We start from the raw sequence: 20,136 nt of genomic DNA on the forward strand, positions 1-20,136 counted from the left end.
CCCTGACCCTCCTCCTGTACACCAACGCCTCCCCCTCAACATCTGTTGGACCTGTCTGTGGCTCTGGTCCTAGGGGGTTCCCTGCTGGCACCTGTGTCCCAGGACCCGGATTCCCCTCGGTCTGTGAAAAAGGGAGTAGGTGGGGGGTGCCAAATGAGGACGATGACACCCAGGACGATTAAACATCGGCATCGGTTAAGGCCTTTCTTTACCGCCTTATGGGCCCGGCTGAGTTCTTGGGGATACCTCTGCCCGGAGAAGCCCCCCCAGGAATCGGGGGTGTGCTAGCAGAGGTCTATGGGGAAGAACACCATGATCCAGTCTGGCATCCCTCTCCAGAAGGATGTTCTGCAGGTGGCGTGAAAGGTCTAGGAGAAACCCAGGGCCAACACTCAGAAGAACAAGAAGTTGGAAAGCAGGTTTAGGCTGACGGACGGGGCGCCAATCCTCCTCGCCTCTCACCTGCAGCTGCATTCCTCGGTGGCAGCTGCGGCCTCCTTGTATCCTAAACCATTGTATTTGTCGTCTTACTCCACGGGAGCCACCTCGAGTTGCCTCTCCAAGGAGGACAAAGTCCTTGAATCTTTGGGATAGTGCTGTTTTTCCATCTCGTGACTGTATCTGTGGTAGGTCACTGCAGACACCCTCTTGGCCGCGGCTAACCAGAAGCTGTGGTGATAACTCTGGGAATTTCTGCCTGGCCTCCCTTCAGACAAGCAAGCGGACAAGCAAGTGTCCTTAAAGGCCAGGCTGGCAGATGCCCGTGCCATTGCGCAGGACCTCATGTAGTCTTCGGTCTCCCACATCGACACAGCCAGTAGAGGGCAATGCCTTGGGGTCGAGATGAGGATGGCGTGGATGCATGCCACTACGTTTTCATCTGACGTGCAGGAACGGATCCTGGATTTGCCTTTGGAGTGTGTGGACCCTTTTCATTCGTCAACCGATGACGAGTTGACAAAGAACAAAACCTCCACTAAAATCGTTAAGTCCTTGGCCATCCTGACAATACAAGGTCAGAAATTCTCCCCTCAGTCCCAGGAAAGGACGTGTTCAAGCCCGGCGCCTCATCCGGTGTCAAGGGGTTCTGGGGCCGCAGTATACAGAGGCCTGACAGGTCGCCCAGCAATGACAGGAGGAAACGGCAGAGGACGTTGTGCATGTTTTTCTGCTCCCCCTCCTCTGCCCCTACCTCTGATGGCAAGAAGCAGTGATGTCAAGGACGGGGAGCACAGCTCACTTGTGGGGGAGGGGCAGTTTGGCTCTTTTGCAGAACACCTGGAAGCGCCTTTTCAGCAACCTGTGGATCCTATCTGTAGTCTAAACGGGCTTCAGTTTTCCTCTTCCTCTACCATCCTCTTCTCCTCTTTGTCAGATCGAGTGCCTGGCTCTTTTACGGGAGGTCCTTTCTCTCTTGGAGTTGCAGGCGATGGAACCGGTTCCTCTTATAGACAGAGGCTCCAGGTACTATTCCAGGATTTTTGCGCTACCCAAGAACAACCAGGCTGGCCTGAAGGTTGTACTTGACCTGTCATTTCCAAATTTGTCTTTACCACTGGAACGCTTAAAGATGATTACTCCCATGCACATAGCCGAGTCTCTATGTGCAGGGTATCTGGGTGTGTTCCCTGGACCTCAAGTAATCCGTACCTGCATGTTCCCATCTATCAACCGCATCAGAGGTTTCTGCGGTTCACGATTGTCATACCATTTTCAGTACAAGGACTGCCCTTCGGCCTGAACTCGGCTCCTTGAGTCTTTGCTTGGAGGGCCATCATTTTTATCTTTATTTGGACGGCTGGCTGGTGAGGGCGTTGTCACCCAGTTGGGTAGTGCACTAGATTGGCAAATCTCCTTCATTCAGCTCGGGGTCTCTCTCAACCAGATGTAGTTGCAGTTGTGCGCATCTCAGGACCTTGTCTTCCTAGGGGTGCTTTGGAACACCAGCGGTCAGCAGGTGTTTCCTATGCTGAGCGGCTTCTGTCCCTCCGCAAGGCGGTGGGGAAGTTTCTGTCCAACTCAACCACCTTGGCATGGTGGTTCCAGCACATTTTGGCCCTGGTGGCTTCCTGTGTGGTGACTGTACAGCACGTTCACCTCAAGATGAGGCACCTCCAGCTCCACCTGGTGGCCAATTGGGATCAAGAGATGGGGGTCGCAGTTGGACAGAAGCCCTATACCACCGCTCCTACTGCCCTATCTTTGCTGGTGGCTGATGGGGGACAATGTTTCTGTGGGAGCCCCCTTCACCTGACTGAAGCCTACCCTGGTGGTGACGACATACATGGAGCATGTTCCAGGATGGAAGCCTTCCTGCATATCAATCTGCTCGAGCTCAGGTCAGTAGGCCTGGCCCTGAAAGTGTTTTTGCCCCTCATCAGGGACAAGTCGGTTCTGGTCAGCACAGACAATTCTACTACAATGTTTTACCTGAACAAGCAGGGTGGCAACTGTCCTTTCCCCCCTAACCCTCTCCTGCATGGAGGCGGTATCGATCTGGGAATGGACCCTGACGGAGGAAGTTTACATTTCAGCAGTCCACCTCCCATGGGACAGCAATGCAGAAATGGATCAGCGGAGCCGCTTGGGGTTCAACACCTACGAGTGGGAGCTGCACACCAACTCCTTGTTATCCCTGTTCCATCGATGGGGGTTCGCAGACCTGGATTTGTTCACATTCCCTCTGAATTCGAAGTACCCCCAGTTTGCTTCATGGGCATGACGGGGGTCGCTGGGAGATGCCTTCCCGATCTGTTGGCACGACCGCAGGTGTTAAGCATTAGTGCCCACTGCTCTGCTCCAACAGACCCTCTGCAAGTTTTGGGCTTCGGTAGGTTGCAGCCTCATCCAGATTGCCCCCTACTGGCCTTAGAGATCCTTGTTTTCGGATCTTCTGCAGTTGTGCTTCCAGGGTTCCGACCACCTTACAATCTCCAACAGGAGATTCCTGATGCAGCAGGGTGGGGCGGTGGAACACCCATACCTGGCCAAGCTGTCACTGCCGGCCTGGTTCCTGACCAGATGAGGTTTCAGTGTGCTCAATTTCTGGAAGACAACTGGGACATCATTAAGCATGCCAGGAGGCCCACCTCAAAGGGTTGTGTAGGATTTGTTCACCACTGTATGGGCTGCACCCGGTCTGGGATCTCAGTGTGGTTTTTCCGGCTTTGCAGCACATGCCTTTCGAGCCGATGGCCTCTGTGCACATCCGCTTTGTGACGCTAAAGACAGTTTTACTGGTGGCTCTGTAAGGAACTCATGGTGGCAACAGTAAAGACAGACACAAGTGATCACAGTTCAAGGGTGTTTATTATACTATATAGATAGGTTGGAAAAAACGCCTATTCTAAACCTTAATCTAAGATGGGAGCAAGCTACGACCATCAACTAATAATGAGGCAGTCCTAGTGGCGTCTTGTCAAATAAAAGGGCCTATACTAAGAAAAACCTATTGCTAGTCCTTTACGCTAAATACAAAGAGTGTGGGATAAGGTTCACAAGAAAGAAAGAAAGAAGGAAGTGTTCACAAATGATAATTGGGTTTTGTGGCTGCTGTCTCCCGTCCCCACGTTTTGAGCACGGGACCAAGTAGAATTCCGGTCTGATAGGTTAAAAATAACAAAAATAAAGTTCCTTTCGGATTGCTCTTGGGTTGATTATCCCTCACCCCTGTGTCCCCCTCTTCCGGGCTGAGACCCCTCTCGGATCTTAGCCTCCCTCCGTCGGGTTCACCCTGGCTTATATTTGAAAAGAGTTCTCTGTTATACTTCACATGTTGGTGGGGTGATGGCTTCTCACCCCTGGGTCCCCCTCTTCCAGGTTCAGGCCCTCCTCGAATGTTTGCCTCCCTTTGTCGGGTTCACTATGGCTTTTGTCAAGTAACTTTCATGGCACTTACGAATCTTAATGTCTTTTTATACAGTTCACTGTGGACATCCCTCTGCCGGGTTCACTCTTGTCAACTCACTGTTTATTGGTTCCATCCATTCCATCCACTCTGTCCGTTCCATCCACTCCGTCCGTTCCATTCGTTCCATCCACTCCATCCATTCAATCCACTCCATCCGTCCCATCTGTTACATCAGTTCCATCCGTTCCGTCCGTTTCATCCACTCCATCCGTTCCTTCCGTTTCATCCACTCCATCCGTTCCTTCCGTTTCATCCACTCCGTCCGTTCCATCCACTCTGTCCGTTCTGTCTTTTCCATCCATTCCGTCCGTTCCATCCTCCATGCGGTTCCATCCACTCCACCTGTTCCATCCACTCCACCTGTTCCATCCACTCCACCTGTTCCATCCACTCCACCTGTTCCATCCACTCCACCTGTTCCATCCACTCCACCTGTTCCATCCACTCCACCTGTTCCATCCACTCCACCTGTTCCATCCACTCCACCTGTTCCATCCACTCCACCTGTTCCATCCACTCCATCTATTCCATCCACTTCATCTATTCCATCCACTCCATCCGTTCCATCCGCTCTATCTGCTCCATCCATTTCACTTACTCTATCCATTTCTCGTTCTATCCATTTTAGTTACACTATCCATTTTAGTCTTTCTATCCGTTCCATCGACTCCCTTTGCTCTTTTATTTTCTTTGTTCAAACAACGTTGGATTTCTGTTTATTGTGACTATTCACTCCATTTGTTCTAAGCGTTAATTCCTTATGGGAAGAGCCACGGTTTCAGTAATTTGTCGAAAGACAGGTATTCTTTGGTGTGTCGAATCTGGGGTAGAAGCGAGTTCCATAGAGTGTGGGCCAAGGCTGAGAATGAGGATCCTCCTAACCTGACTGAGTTGGTGTTTGGTATCACTAAAAGAGAGGGTTAGGTCAGAGTCAAGAGTGCATCCAAGGTTTTTTACTGTGGTCGAGGTGGTGGGTGGATTGCCCATGGATGTGGGCCACGGTAGAGGTTGGGGGAGAAGCTTGGTTTTGCCGCACACCTTGATTTCTGTTTTAGTGGGGTTAAAGAGGAGGTGGTTTGTACTTATCCAACAATCCATGTCAAGGAGGCAGGGTGCGAGGTCGGCTGACAGTTGGGGTTTCAGTTGAGGAGTTTTAGGATTATTTGGGTGTCATCAGCGTACTTATAGCACAATACATTGTGTGGGTGGATTATTCCTGGGAGGGTGGACATGTAGAGGTTGAAAAGGAGGGCTGATGGGCATGCTCCTTGTGGCACTCCAGTATTGATTGGTCGGGTGGCAGAAGCAAAGGTGGAGAGGAGGGTTATTTGTTTCCTATTGTGGAGGAAGGATGCTATCCATTTGAGAGTGTTTCCACGGATTCCTACGGAGTGGAGGCAGTCGAGGAGGATTGAGTGGTTGACTGTGTCAAATGCTTTAGAGAGGCTAGAAGGATTAGTGCAGCGCATCCCGCAGAGTCTGCAGTGATCTTAAGATCGTCCCAGATTGAGGCCAGAGTGGTTTCGGTTCCGTGTCGTGGTCTGAAGCCTGATTGTGCAGGGTCTAGGAGATTGTTGGATTCGACAAAGGCATTTAGTTGGGAGTATGTGGTTCGATCAATGAGTTTAGCAAGGAACCTGGTGTTTGAGATGGGGCAGTAGTTTTTTGGGGTCGAGGGAAGGTTTTTTTTTTTTTTTAGAAGAGGCTTGACGTGCAGTTTTGAAGGCGTCAGGGAAGATTCCCGAGGTGAGGGAGTCTCTTAGGATGGTTCTTGCGTACTCTCCTGTGCAGATGGATGACAATATTTCAATATTTCTTTGAGGATTGAGGTGGGGCAGGGATCAGGGGTGGGGGGGTGCAGATGGTTTCCGGGCGGAGAGAAGGTTGAGAAATTTGTCTCTCAATATTGGTCTGAACGAGTCGAAGTTGGGTTGCAGTTGCTACGGCAGGAGGGATGGTGACTGGTAGGGCAGGTGGATTACGTGGCAGGGACAGGAGGGCCAGTTTGTTGTTGATAGAATTTGTTCTGTCGAGAGCAGTGGTGTAGAAGTGGAGAGAGAGTGAGTTGCAGAGTGACTGAAATGGGGTGGATTGAGTGGAGGTGCAGGTTGGTTTGGTGAATTCAGAAATGATTTTGTGGAGTTCCTTGCTGGGGTTTTCACAGTTGAGAATTCGAGAACTGTAGTGGACTTTTTTTGCTTTTCGGATTTTGGCTTTGTATTGGCGATGGTGCCGGGCCAGGGTGGATCTACTCAGATTGTTTTTATCTTTCTGCCATTTGCGTTCGAGGGATTTATACAGTTGTTTAGCAGTCTTCAGTTCTGGTGTAAACCATCTGGGATGAGGGCCACGGCGAACAGAGGATTGGCAGGTGGGGTGAGCGGGGGTTAGTGAGATATTGAGCCACGAGTCAAAGCAGTCGATGGTTAAGGGTTCATTATGTGGGATGGTTGAGGGAGGAGTTTGAAGCAGGGCATCAGCAAGGTCAGGGAGGATCTTTAGTTTCTTCCAGCATTTGCGTTGATTGGGGGGGGTTCTGGTTCAAGCATGGGTATGGGAGCGGGCGAGCGAATGGTGAAAGGCACAATCACGTGATCAGACCAGATGATGGGTATGGGGGAGCTTGGATGTATCTGGTCGTGGGAGCTAAAGATGGCATCAAGGGTGTGTCCTTTAGAGTGAGTTGGGCCATTCATGTGAAGGCAAAGGTTAAGCGCATCTAGGCAGTCGACCAGTGAGTGGGTTCTGGGCTTGGTGGGAATGTCAAGCCAGATATTTTAGTCCCCTTGAAGAGTGAGGGCTGGATGGTTTATTTGGATGGTGGCTATCGAATCACAGAGGTTTCTTGAGAATTGTCTGTCATAGTCAGGAAGCTGTGGGAGAACGTTGGGGGGGGGGGGATAGTTTGAGAGAAGCGATTCGCAGGAAGGGATGATTGTCTGGCAGTCGATGATTGAGGCAGAGGAGTGTGACTTGAAAACGATTGCTACTACTCCTCCTCCTCTGGCGGATTGGTTGAGTGGGATGAGGGAGTAGTCCGGGGGGAAGGCTTCATGGGTGATAGGGGCAAAGCCGTCGGAGAGCCAGGTTTCTGTGATATAGACTAGGTCTGGATTGTCTGAGGCGAGGAGGTCAAAGATGCTGTGTCTGTTTTTTGCTACAGATCAAGCATTAAAAAGGATGCATCTTACTTCGGAAGAGGTGGATGTTGTGGAGATCGAAGGGGTGGTGGTGGGGAGGAGTGGGTGAGTGGCTGGTAGAGGTGGTGGGTTGGGGGTGGTGGGGAGTGAGCAGGATCTGGGGCGTGGAAGAAGCGGATCAGTCGATGGTGGTTGGGAAGAGTAGGCGAGCAGAGGGGGAGGTGGGTGTGGGGAGGATGGGGTTGGACGGGTGTGTGTGTGTGTGTGTGTGGGTGGTCAGTTGGGAAGACTGATTTTGGGGCTAGGGATTCCAGGTTGAAGCGCATGGGGTTAGGGGTTCTAGCTGTGGTTGGTGAGGGGAGAGGGGTTGGAAGCAGGATGAGGGAGGGGGAGCAGGGTGGTGATGGTGGAGGTTGAGGGATTGCAGTGGTAGGGCGAGGCAGGAGGGGTGAGGAATAGTGGGAGATTGAAGGAGACCAGGCCCGTTTTCTTTTTTCCAGGGTTTCTATTGCAGTTGGTGTGTCTGAGAGGGTAGTAGGGTTGGAGGGCGATGGAGATGCGGCCACTGTTCTTGACAAGGCGAGGCATGCAGTTTTTAGGGAGGGGAAGGGATGAGGTCAGTGGGGGATGTTAGAGGGAGTTGAGGCGAGGAAAGGGCAGGGGGAGGTGGCAGGACATGGTGGGCCTGGGAGGGTTGGTGTCCGCTTCATTGGTGGGGCATGGGGGGCAGGCGAGCTGGGGGTGGGTGGGTGGATGTAAGGGATGGGAGGAACAGGAGTCTTAGGATGATTGGCGCGCCATCAGGCTCCTCTGGCTTGAGGGTTGGATAGGGGGTGGGGTGAGAGCGCGGTGGAGGGTGGGATGGTTTGTGATGGGAGGGCTCCTCTGGCTTCAGAGTTGTATAGGGGTGGGGTGAGAGTGTGGTGGAGGGTGGGATGGTTTGGGATGGGGGAAGGAATTAGGGAGGGGGAGGCGCGCCAGAGTGAGGCTCTTGCCCTGGACCTAGCTGGGTGGGATGGACTCATGGCGTGGCGGGGGCGGAGTTATGGTTTGGTTGTAATATCAAGAGGTGGAGTTCGACGCAGTGGATTCTCTGTACAGTCAAGTTAATGGGGTGCACTCAATATCGCTTGACTCCTATAACTGGTTGCACAATTCAATATAGTAAAGCTTTAGTGCAATCAGGGTACACCTAATGTTGTTGGGCACACTTCCTAAATACAAGCTTCAACACAGTGGTGTTAGTAGGGTACACCTAATTTTGTTGGGCACACTTCCTAGATACAAGCTTCAACACAGTGGTGTTAGTAGGGTACAACACAGTGGTGTTACTATGGAACAGTCAGTGTTGTTGGGTGTACTTTCTAAATTCAAACTTTAACACAATCAAGATGCACGATTCGATACAGTGACGCTATTAGGGCACACTCAATGAAATGTGGGCACACTATCTAGATTAGAAACTCAACACAGAGAAACAATTTGGGCACACTATCTAGCTGTGAAGCTCACCACGGTGACACAATTTGGGCACACTCAATGATCTTGGCGCACTTTCTAGGTTCAAACTTTAACACTGCAACGCTATTAGGCACACTTTCGAAGTTCAGACTTTAACACAGTGACGCTATCAGGCATACTCGGTGTTATTGGCAACACTTTCTGAATTCAAATTGTAACATAGTCTAGATGCAGGATACAACACAGTGACGCTATTAGGACACACTCCATGAAGTTGGGCGCACTTTCTAAATTCAAATTGTAAGACAGTCTAGATGTAAGATTCAACAAAGTGAGGCTATTAGGAGTCACTCAATGATGTTTGAACACACTATCAAGATGAGAAACTCAGCACAGTGAAACAATTTGGCACACTAGATGTGAAGCTCACCACAGTGAAACAATTTGGGCACACCCAATGATCTTGGGTGCACTTTCTAGGTTCAAACTTTAACACTGTGACACTATTAGGCACACTCAATGATGTTGGGCGCACTTTCCAAATTGCCACACTTACTTTTGTTGGTTGGTGCTGGTTGACGGCAGGCTACTGGCTTCATGCTTCTCCTGCGGATACCTGCAGATCCTCTCTGGAGCCGCCCTTTGTCTTGCGCTCTTCGTTGCAGGGCTGCACGGGCTGAGGTCTGCCCTGGGAGGACCAGTAATGGTTCGGGTAGCACGGTCCTCAGGACCAATCAGAGTGGGGGTGGGCGGGTCGGGAGGCGGGAAGGAAGGGAATCAGGAAGACGGTGCGGGGTGGGAATGGGGCTGGCAAGCGGGGCACTGAGGGGCCTGGGGCCTGAAAGGGTGTTGTGGAAAAGGCCCGGATGTGCAGCAGCCACAGTAAAACTATACACAAACACTCACCAGCATCTTTTGAATCAAGAGATCTGCCTGCCGATGTTCTTCCCGAACCCCCAGTCGGAGGCAGAAAGGGCCCTGCATTCCTTGGACCTCAAGACGGTCTTCAAGTTTTCTCTTTGTTTCAAAATCCTTCAGGAAGTCTGAGGCATTGTTTGTGACTTTTGGGGGCTTCTTCCCCAGCTATCAGGCTTCAAAGGCTTCCATCGCCCATTGGATGCTTGAGGCCATCTCGGAGGCGTACGCAGCCATGAGCAAACCTGTTCATGAGGGGATTCATGCCCATGTGGTCAGAGCCAAGGCCACAGCCATCGCGTTTCAGAGACATGCTTCTTGGGACGTCATCAGCAAGGTGGCTACTTGGGCCACTCTGTCTGCCCCCTGTAAGCACTACTCACTGGACACCAGCTCCAGGCCTGATACAGAGTTTGGTCAGGTGATTCTGAAGAACCTTTTTGCTTCAATCTAAATATGAGGCAGGTTATCACGGCTCCACCCTATGTTTTTATTCGGTGGAATCACCCACAAGGATGGAGGAAAGGGGGTGGAAAGGGGGTGGGACATATGAGTAATTAGTTACTCACCATAGTGACTAGAGTACTCATTGTTCATAGTCCCCGTTCTGCCATATGTCCCACCCGCCGTCCCCCGCTACTATGCCAAGACCTAATATGTATTAAGAGTAGCCAGGTATCTAAGCGTCCGCGTGTTCAAAGGGGACTGAGGTGATACATCGAAGGGAGGGGGCCTCGGTGGGGCGTTCCCACGCCCAAGTCTGCGTACCTGCACGCTTTACTTAATTTAAAGGGGAAGCTCAATTTTTCGCTGCCAAAAGTTCCGGTACGATCCACACCCCACAAGGATGGAGGAAAGGAGACTATAGGGCAAGAGTACTCTAGTCAATACGGTGAGTAACTACATTGGCAGCCATATCCATCACTTACTCTTTTCAAGTGGATGGAAACTGCTTATGATAAGATATAGGTTTGGCTTTTTGGGGTCATATTGTCATGAAACTTTGGAAGTACTTTTCTTTACATGTCTGGGGTTATTTATTCATGGTTTTGAATTTTGACTCTGCACACATACATCCTAGGCTGTCAGTCTTTCGCTTCTATCATGTCTTTTGCACCCTTGCAATCCAACACAGGTATATTAACAGCTTCTTTAGTGCTATACAAATCTGCATCATTCTTCTCCCTGGGTGGGAATGTTGTCCTGAGGGAACTTTATTTTCTCCAAGTAATCACCTTACATCTTCCTCCAATCCCTTTTTTAACTCCTTTGGTGTATACCAGAGAGTTGAAAAGTCATGTCCTTGGTTACGTCTGTGGCCCTGTTCTACCTGTATATCTATGATGGACAATTCCTTTTGATAAAATAATTGGGTTGATGAAATACATCTTCCACCTGTACTGATGGGGACATGTCTCATATGTTCATACGTTGAATGTGTGCTTTCAACTCCAAAGCCTTCCTTGACATGGTATGGCTTCTCCTATTGGATAGCTCACAAATTAAGTACTTGTTGCTCATGCGGCCAGCTAGGTCTTATCAAATTTGAATCCCACTTAGCCTTTCATTATTCTGACGTAATACAACTGGACACTTATAAATTGGGGTAATATCTGGTATTACAACATTTAGAAGCAGGTGCAATCTGGCATGAACCACTATATAATCACACTTATTATTCTGAGCGACTGGTAGGCATCTCAAATACCGGGGCCATCCTCTATCTAGAATCCCCACCTTACCTTGTCCCTTTAAGCAAAAATTAACTATTTGGTCACGGCCTAGCTTTACTACTCCACATTCTGGGTGTCTGTCCTTGAACAGAATTGGACATTGCCCTAGACCAATCAGTAGGCCACTTTTTCAAAGTGTTTTGGCTTCCCCTGCTATTCCCAGTATTCTTCTGTCCAGAGAAAACTCTACATTTCAGATGTCCTAGTAGAATTGCGAGGAATCATTGCGCTAGTTTCATTCTGTCAGAAACTGGGACAGGAAGCAGTGCCTGGTAGAATCCGAGCACTGGTGAAGGGGGATGCACCCCCGATGCATGTAAATTTGTCAGGGCATTCTGGCTTATTGTCTGGTGACCACTGCCGAAAGAAGTTGATTTTCTTTGTTGGATGTGTAGCTTGAAACACTGCCTTGGCAGACCAGGACTCTCCCTCACACATTGTACCCCCTTTCAATCATCACTTGCCTTTTCTCTAGCATCTGTGGCAACTGCTGTACCAGGTTGCATTCAAGTCGGCCTGCCTTTTTTGTTTTGCGCTTAATAAGTCATCACACCAAAATCTAGACATTCTTAGCAAGTGTGTTAAAGGGCTCCAAACAGACATCAAGCAGCCACGCGTGTGTCCTACCTACAGATTGGCGGAGCGATTCAGGAGAGTTCCTTTATCAATTGGATCTCAGCATTGGGAAAATGACCACAACTGATGACCTTTTGTCCAATAATTTCTTTTTCATCTTCGTTTCTTAAATCGCATATGTTCAAGAGAGTACCCTTATCAATTGAATCTCCTTTGCATCTTAGTTTCTTTATTTGCGTATGTTTTACTTTTCCAAAACTGTCTCCTTGTCTTTAAGGTGCTTTATTTTTGTTGTCATACGAAACCTAGTTTCAGTTGATCCCAGCCTTTCCTAGTTAGTGTTTTGTATTGGTATGCAAATAGTCTACCATCCATCTTTGGTCAAGACTGTTTGGAAAACTCAGTGCACTGTTTTTGCTTCTACCGTAATCAGTTTGTGCAAGAAATACATACCTCATTTGTCACATCCTAAGGAGTAGCTGCTGAATAGTGAAGCAGTGTTTCTTTCCTCTACTTTAATAGTGCTAAAAGCATGGGATGGATGTAGCACAGGCATGTTTTGCCTCTGCTAAAAGGTAAGCACAAAGATGCATATATCATTAAGTTCATATCAAAACATTATTATGAACATTGCTGAAACAATGGGAGTACTGGGCTGGTAAAACTGGTGTGAGGCAGCAAACCTTGATCCTCTTATCGAAATGGCAGCATGGTAGCAGCAGCAGAGTACTTTATCAACCTCCCTGAAGCAAGATTTGTTAATCCGGCATGTCTTCCCTCTCCTAATGAAGAAAACGTTTAGCAGTAGGTGTCTGTATCGTATGTTGTAGCAAGAACAACATTTGTACATATTGATAATTATCGGCTGAATTAGCCATCTAACTGACAATTTCACCACTATGATGTTCCCTGTTTACCTCCAATATGCACCAGACACAACCTTATGAGACTTTAATGTAGCCACTAAGTGGCTCATTGTCGCTTAACTGAAGTCAGAGCACCTGTATTTGCATCCCCTAGCCACACCACCACAAGTACACAGTGTGATGTAGAAATCCATTCAAGCACAAAGGCGTTCAGGATCCCGTTGTTCTCTGTAACATCAGTGGATGCAAGGTTGAGCCCCCCCATCTAATGTGGCTGTAGTAGATTGAAAACAAGGTTGTTTCAGACAGATATGAACAAAGTGCCCGATTCCTGTGAATGTGGGAGAGAGGGGTGAGTTAGAGCAACTATGTTGTATGCAATGTGTGTGTGTGCAAGCCCACGCTGTTTGTTTTCTTAAGGCAAAATTATCCTGGTTCTCCCTCTCAAAGCGAACCCTGCTAAACCTGTCCTAATTTCAAATGCTCTGTGCTGAGGAACTGTAGTACCCATGTGTACTCTTTTCTGGACCCTGTCTGCTGACATCACAGCAACTGTCATTGCGGCCCCAGAGCACTATTTACATTCCTGAAACTGTTGAAATCTACTATGCCACAAGCTATAGGATGCACTTAACAGTGGGCAACCCTGATAGAACGCATACATCATTTCAATCTCCAAGGCATGGTAGGCCCGATAGTTTGGTTAAAGTTAAATATCAATAGATCTGGTTTGTTATGAGGATAAATGAGGGAATACAGTTGGACCTTGTCAAAACCATCTGATGCCATAACTGGTTTCCTGTGATTCCTACAATTGTCAGTGCTTTTGTTTATTACTGTCTGGGGCTGAGGTGTACCCAACAGTGTACTGGGACCAGCTTTGAGTGGCCCCTTTGTTCTTTGCGTAGGAAGGCTTGACACCTTACCAGAAAAACAGGATGCACCCCTAGTTGGCCAGCTCCGAGCCAATGCTTCAAAGGGGGATCTGCCAGCACAGTGGAGAAGTCACACCAGAGGGACTAATGATTTAAATCTCTCTGCAATCGTCCAGTCCTGATGGGGGGGAAAGTAGTGTAGCCTAGAGGAAAGGTGCCACCATCTTGAAAATGTTTAAAATGTTTAGTCTGCAATCCTTCCTGTGCCCCCTCCCACCTTCCTGCATATAGGGCACTCTGGGAGCTGACATCAGAAAAGTAAATCTCTTTCTACAACACCTGAGATTGACCCCTCATCAGGCTTGAAGCGTAATGAACTTCTGTGGCAAAATGACTAAGTGGGTGACGCCGCCAACTTAGTTGAATCATCTTTTGACTCCAGATGGAGGATTTCACTACAGCATTTTTGGATGATCAGTCTGCCCAAATTCCTCTGCAATGGGGTGAAGATACAGATTTCTAAGGCAGGAGCAAGACCTCCCTGCATCCCAATGCCACTTTACGAGAAGATTTGGAGTTATCCGCTGCTGGAAAGTAGGACTACTGCTGAAACACTGCTACTCTGTACCCTGCCCCCAGGATGTGGCACACCTGCAAGTGTTCTCTGACAGTATTCCTGACCAGGAAATGCAGAAGGACCTACCTTTCTCCAGAGACCCTGTATATGGGTCTTGTAGCAATCCAGGAACAAAAGGAGCAGCTTTGGACTCTGTCAAGTCATTTTCAAGTCCCAACAGGGCTGCCTTTGACATTCTACTCTCAAACTGCTTTGACCTTTTTAAAAATGATGCATTGAACTTTCATTTTACTACAAAGACAATTGCCCACATACCCCCACATTTTCACACTAAGTGCCCTTTTATTTCAAAAGGTTGATGTCCAGTGTATTTCTTTATGGAGGGGCTGATGGTGTTTATAATAGTGTGTTTGTATTTTTAGTTTAATTAAGGACTCCTATGAGAGGTTCTTCCGCTCATCTTTCTCTCTTCCACCACTCCCACTCTGTCTGCTATGGGTAGGGGGGAGGGGAAGGAAGTGAGAGACTCAAGAGGTTGGGGAGAGAGACCCTCTAGGTCTTACCCCAGCCCCCATGAAGTTTTCGCTCCTTGCCTCGATTGGATAGCTGCTCTAGCTTTCAGTCTTCATTCACGTCCTGCACCAACCCCTTGTGGTTCCACAGTGCAAGTGGATAACCACTTGTTTGACCATTTTTGTATGTCATTTCTGCATCTGCACATGGAGAGCTGGGCGTGCAAGCACTACCGACCTCTCAAGAAAGCCCCTGATGGTCAGCTATTTTAAACTGGTAGAAGCTTATAAGGCAGCAATGTTGTGAGCCCCTGCCTCCCACGCTTGCCTTGGTGGGGGTAGCCAGACAGTCTGCACCCTTGGTGACCCCACTAGCCACCAGTAAGGTCAGACAGCGAACGCCAGCTCATCTCTTACGGCGTGCCATGCTTTTGAAGCGGCTTCAGTATGATGGATCTCTCGGCCTTGAACAGCATGTCTTCCAAGTCCTTGCTACTCTCCGCTGTTTTGGTGCAAAAGACACTTCATGTCACTGACCATAGCCGGCCACCAAGAAAGTAAGAAAAACACTGTTAAATCACTGCACACACAAAAGCAATGCATAGCAACACTGCAAAATGTAAAGCTGCATTTCTACCCTCTTAAGTTATTTTGCCCTGTGATACCCTGGAAGTCATATGTGGCCCTTTTCCCCTAATGGGGGTGAGTCCAGAGGCATGCCTTACTGTACCACATACTTACTAACATTATCCTTTCCAATCTATAGGTGTTGTCAAGTCTTATTGGGTAATTTGCATTAAGACATGCAGTTCTCCCCTTGCCACCGTTCTAAAACCAAACTACAAATGCACAATAAACAAAAAAAAGAAACCAGGACTATAAGTCCCAACATGCAAACCAAAAACCAGGCCTGGATAAGCATCTACAAATGAAAATGTATCATGTGGCAAATGTGTCTGCTTTAGGAACACTATACCTAAACAAACCACAAACTGCCCCCCTCAAACCTGTTTCCACATAGGGTAATTTTAAAGACTGACTCACTGCCCCCCTCCCCCCATTTCATACCCAGAGCTTGCTGTGCATGGTAGGTGGCTCAGCTTGTAACTTTAATCTTGCGATGAGGACAATCGAGATTGGAGCTAGGCGACAGTCCGCTCATCTTCTTTAATCATGAGGTTGATGATCTACCATAGCAGCATAGAGGTAGAGCATTAAAAAGTGATGCACAGGAATGTTAATGATCAAAGCCATGCAATCATTGGTTTTGACCTGGTAAGGGCATATTTTAGCAGGTTTAAGGGGGTGGGGGATCTATGAATCTACAAAAAAGCAAAATTGTCTACAAAATCGGGATTCCCTACTAAATAGGGATGCTAGTCATGGTTGAGATACCCCCACATCCTACACTATACATTGTAACGGCCCACTGCACTACCATCTGATACAGTAAACTTGGTCTTCTTCTGGCTTAATTCTCTCCTGTGGGTGGTCTTTCCCCCTGGTGTGGCGATCCTCTCTGGTCCGATGTTTCTAAGTGTTGTGCAGAGCAAAGAAAGTGAGGAGTTCAGCAGGTGAAGTAGCTCACAAGCTGCAATGCACAACAAATCTCTGTACTCTCGTATTCAAAATGGGATTCTTTAAAAGGGCTAGGGTCGGAGAAGGATGGGTCCTCAAGGTGTGTAAGTCTAGAGTTTAATTGTTTCATTGAGTACTGTGCAGAGTACAACCTTCAGTGCTTGGTGCCTTTATTGGGGCCCATTGACCATTTGCATCCTGGGTAGAGAAAAATCATGCTTGCGAAAAGGTACAAACACTTTGCAAGAGACCAGAGTTGGTACCTGCCCCCTCCTAAAGGAGGTTAATATCTCCATATCAGTGTGACCCTCCTCAACACATAGCAGTCCAACCCAAAATTCAAACAACAGAAATTTAAAATAGTGGTGTTCATTAAAGAGACACAATTTGAAAATTCAGACGGTTAACCGGCAGAAAAAAAGAGAGCTTGTGAAACAAAGCATGCAATCTACAATTTGTAAAGTTCTTCATACAAACCGAGCCTTTGAACCATAAATGGCAAACACATTGTAATGTTCTATATTCATTTATATATTTATACAAATGTGCAGTGAAATCATTGCATTTTTTGCACATAAATGCTTACAGAATTTACCAATGATAAAAGATCGGAGGACATGGGTCCTTTATAATGGGGTGAGAGAATGTGACTTGAACGCCAGATGTTGCAAGGGAAGGTGGAAACCTAAACCAGGAACGAGGACAGGACAGAATGGCATAGGAATGGGGATGGTGAAGTGCTGAGTTATAGGATGGAGGGCTGATAGGAAAGTGCTGTAGGGTTGTCCAACAGGAAAACAGGGTGACGCAGTAGCGTAGAGTCCTAGGAAATAGGTTCTTCAGAGAGTTGGATTTAAATAGAGGTATATTTGTACTAGTATGGATAGGAAGCAGAGTTAGGGGAGCAAGGTTGAGAGAGGGCATAAACAACTAACCAAATTATAAGGGAGTTGCCATGACCCCAAAGCAACCAAGTCCAAGATTCAACTGAAAGACATTTTAAAAAGGCTCCCAACAACAGTCATTGTAAGTTTATTTTAAAAAGTGTGCTGTAATTCTTTGTTAATTAAAAAGTGACTGTACAGGGGGAACTAAAAAATAGCCTTGGATGCCCATCTGTCTAGTATAATTGCAAAGTGGTGGCAGATTCCCAATGGCCACCAAGCTATCAACCTAATTGCTGCCCCAAGTGTACTTAAGCCATATTGTCCATATTTTGTTTTATATTCGCAATGGGCCATGCAGAGGGCTTTGTTTTTAATAGTTACTCAATGGGCACACAATGTATTATTCTAATTACTGGAGCAATATTGGAATTTACTAGGGTATTTGATAGGTTACGAGCAGCTGTTCTGTTGGCTCCACAATCTCTTCATTAAATAAATTTTAGTTTCCAAATAGATCTAGTAAAGACAAATGCAATAATTGACTGAACGCGATGAGATTAGGAAGAGAACAGCTTTTATCATGCATAACTGATGGAAACCATCCTTAACTGCAAGACTGATTTGGAAGTCCAGGGACCACATATAGGTCAGTAAGAACTCTGAGGCTCTCCACTTTGCTGATATGCTTGGCACAAAGTCCAAAGGAAGAGAGCCAAAAAAGGATGAAACTTGTGTGGGATCAGTGAAGAACAAATCTGTGTTTGCGGTGTTGAGTTATTTGTTGCATTTGTGCAGGTTTTAAGAGTATTCCTTGCTGTGGAGTATCGTGGTCCAGAACTCGTCTCAAGTAAAATGAGAGTATCACATGCATAATTCACAAACCAAAGGCTGTAAATAGACATTAAAAATCAACTTTTCAGGTCGATAAAAGTCCTACAACTTCGCAACTCTTTTTGTTAATGCCTGTTTCTTATTTACAACATACATTATGCTGTCTGTTGTCTTAAGCAAAAACATGTATGTCTTCTTTTTAACATGCCTTTGTATTTTCAGTTCTCTTTGCAGACAGACATGACAAGAAGGCAGTTGGAGTTCGAGGCTAGACAAATTAGAGCTGCCATGGAACAGCAACTAGGGACCTGCCAGGATATGGAGAAGCGAGCTCAGGTAATTTAAAGTAAACATCCAAAGTGTTTCTAGCTTCTATATATGGGACGGGGAGTTGTCGGTAAAATCTCTTTATTTCATGTTTTTCTAAATTGCAGTGTAATGGGCTGCTTATCATGTATCTGCCAGATCACAATAGTTCCCATATAATATAACTGATGTAGCCCTGAAATGACTGGTACTTTGTAGCTTTTAAATTGGAGAATTCTGCAGGTGGTTTCCTTTACGTCTCTGTTCAGTTTACCTCACTTGCTTTTTCCTAACAATTTCAGATGATTAGCAGGAATACTACAGTATGGGTTGAGGACTCCCTGTTGTGACACTACTATGCTCACCCCCTGGTTATGACTGTTAAGTTTTTTTCACATCTCATTATAATAATAAATGTCCTTTTAAATATGTTGTCATGTATTTCACATAGAGACTCCATTCACAGAAACCCATTACTGATTATCTACAGCTCATCCTGTCCACATCAGCCAGCTCTGTTTGTTCTGGGGGGTGCAAACGTGCACCTGACCTGATAGAGAACAGGACAGCTTGGGATATGAGTGCTTGTGAATATTTGTTCCATGCCGGGTATTGGCATATCATTGAAAAATGCAAACCTTTCATCATAACCTTGATCACATTACAGTTGCTAATCTTGTTTCAATGTACCTACACTTTCCTGAAGCAAGAGACAGTAACTTTGAGACCTACGAAGAATCTTGATAAAAGCCTTTTCCAAACCGCTGACATAACTTTTCACTTGTGCCAGCATATATGGGTCCCAAGATCATGAGTCTCTGATAGTTGCCATGTGTCATTGTTACTAAAAATGCTTGATGCATTGCACACAGTATGAAAGGGCCACCACTTTGGCAAAAATGCCAGTTTTCTGGATCTTGCTCATTCGAAAAGGATTGGCTGAATCCCATAATGCCCATGGCCCTAGTTTAATTTTGTGGTGGAGATGGCTCATTAGAACATTTGTTTAAATTGTGGAGTCCCACAGGGATCCTCTTTGTCACCACTAGTGTTTAATTTATATATTTGACCCCTCCTGGAAATCCTAAGACGGTATGGGTTGGATTTCCATTCATATGCCGATGATACCCAGATATTCGTACGAATTACTAATTTACAGGAAGCATTTAGCAAACTGAAGCAATGTTTGACATAGGTAAGCAGCTGGATGTCAAAGAACTATTTACAGCTTAATGCTGCTAAGACCGAACTTAAATTATTCGGTCCTAAACATCTGCTGACACCTGCCAAAAAATTGCCTGTTCCAACATTGTTGGGTAGAATTTTACAATTTGTTTCAAAAATTAAAAATCTGGGATGTATGTGGCAAGAAGATTTGGGTAGTGAAGACTAAAGCAGTCTATTTCGTTCTGTGAATGCTACGTCAAGCACTTCCTTACATTCCCAAAGAGGCTCACGCTGCTGTGGTAGGGGCGCTAACTAGTGCCCACCTCGACTACTGTAACAGCCAATTGATGGGCATCCCTTCCAAACAACTTCAGCGACTTCAGAGAGCCCAGAATGCGGCCATCAAACTGATATTTAAATTAAGTAAATTTGCCCATGTATCATCCTATCGTCGAGCGCTACACTGGCTCTTAATTGCTGACGCATCAAATTTAAGACAGCCTGCATTATCTTCAAATGCATAAATGTCATTGCCCCTCTGTATCTGAGAGAGCTAATTCAGCCATATCGTCCAGTAAGAGAACTACACTCTAGTGACAGTCATCTTCTGATCATTCCCCATTCAACCTATACCTCTCGAGGTGACAGAAGATTTCTGTCCTTGGTCCTATGCTGTGGAACCCTCTACTTTTGCAACTTAGGACCATGAGCTCTCTTCTGCAATTTCGCTGAGCATTGAAAACCTTTCTCTTTAGGTAGGTAGCCCTATTTTTTTGGGGGGGCCCTCTCTTGAGTTAAACCT

The 20,136-nt window shown here is 46.9% G+C and overlaps 1 protein-coding gene across 6 annotated transcripts in view; it reads left to right on the top strand.

Annotated features, from left to right (window-relative positions):
- The window catches only part of APC (APC regulator of WNT signaling pathway), a 1,243,184-nt gene that overhangs the window by 717,549 nt on the left and 505,499 nt on the right, over positions 1-20,136 (top strand). For all 6 annotated transcript variants that reach the window (XM_069625497.1, XM_069625496.1, XM_069625498.1 and 3 more), the window contains one exon: positions 18,084-18,197. In XM_069625497.1, coding sequence (XP_069481598.1) covers positions 18,084-18,197 — 114 coding nt within the window. The remainder of the gene's footprint in view (positions 1-18,083; positions 18,198-20,136) is intronic.

Source organism: Ambystoma mexicanum, chromosome 6p (assembly GCF_040938575.1).
Source record: "Ambystoma mexicanum isolate Mex_15411 chromosome 6p, UKY_AmexF1_1, whole genome shotgun sequence".
Taxonomy (NCBI): Eukaryota; Metazoa; Chordata; class Amphibia; order Caudata; family Ambystomatidae; genus Ambystoma; species Ambystoma mexicanum.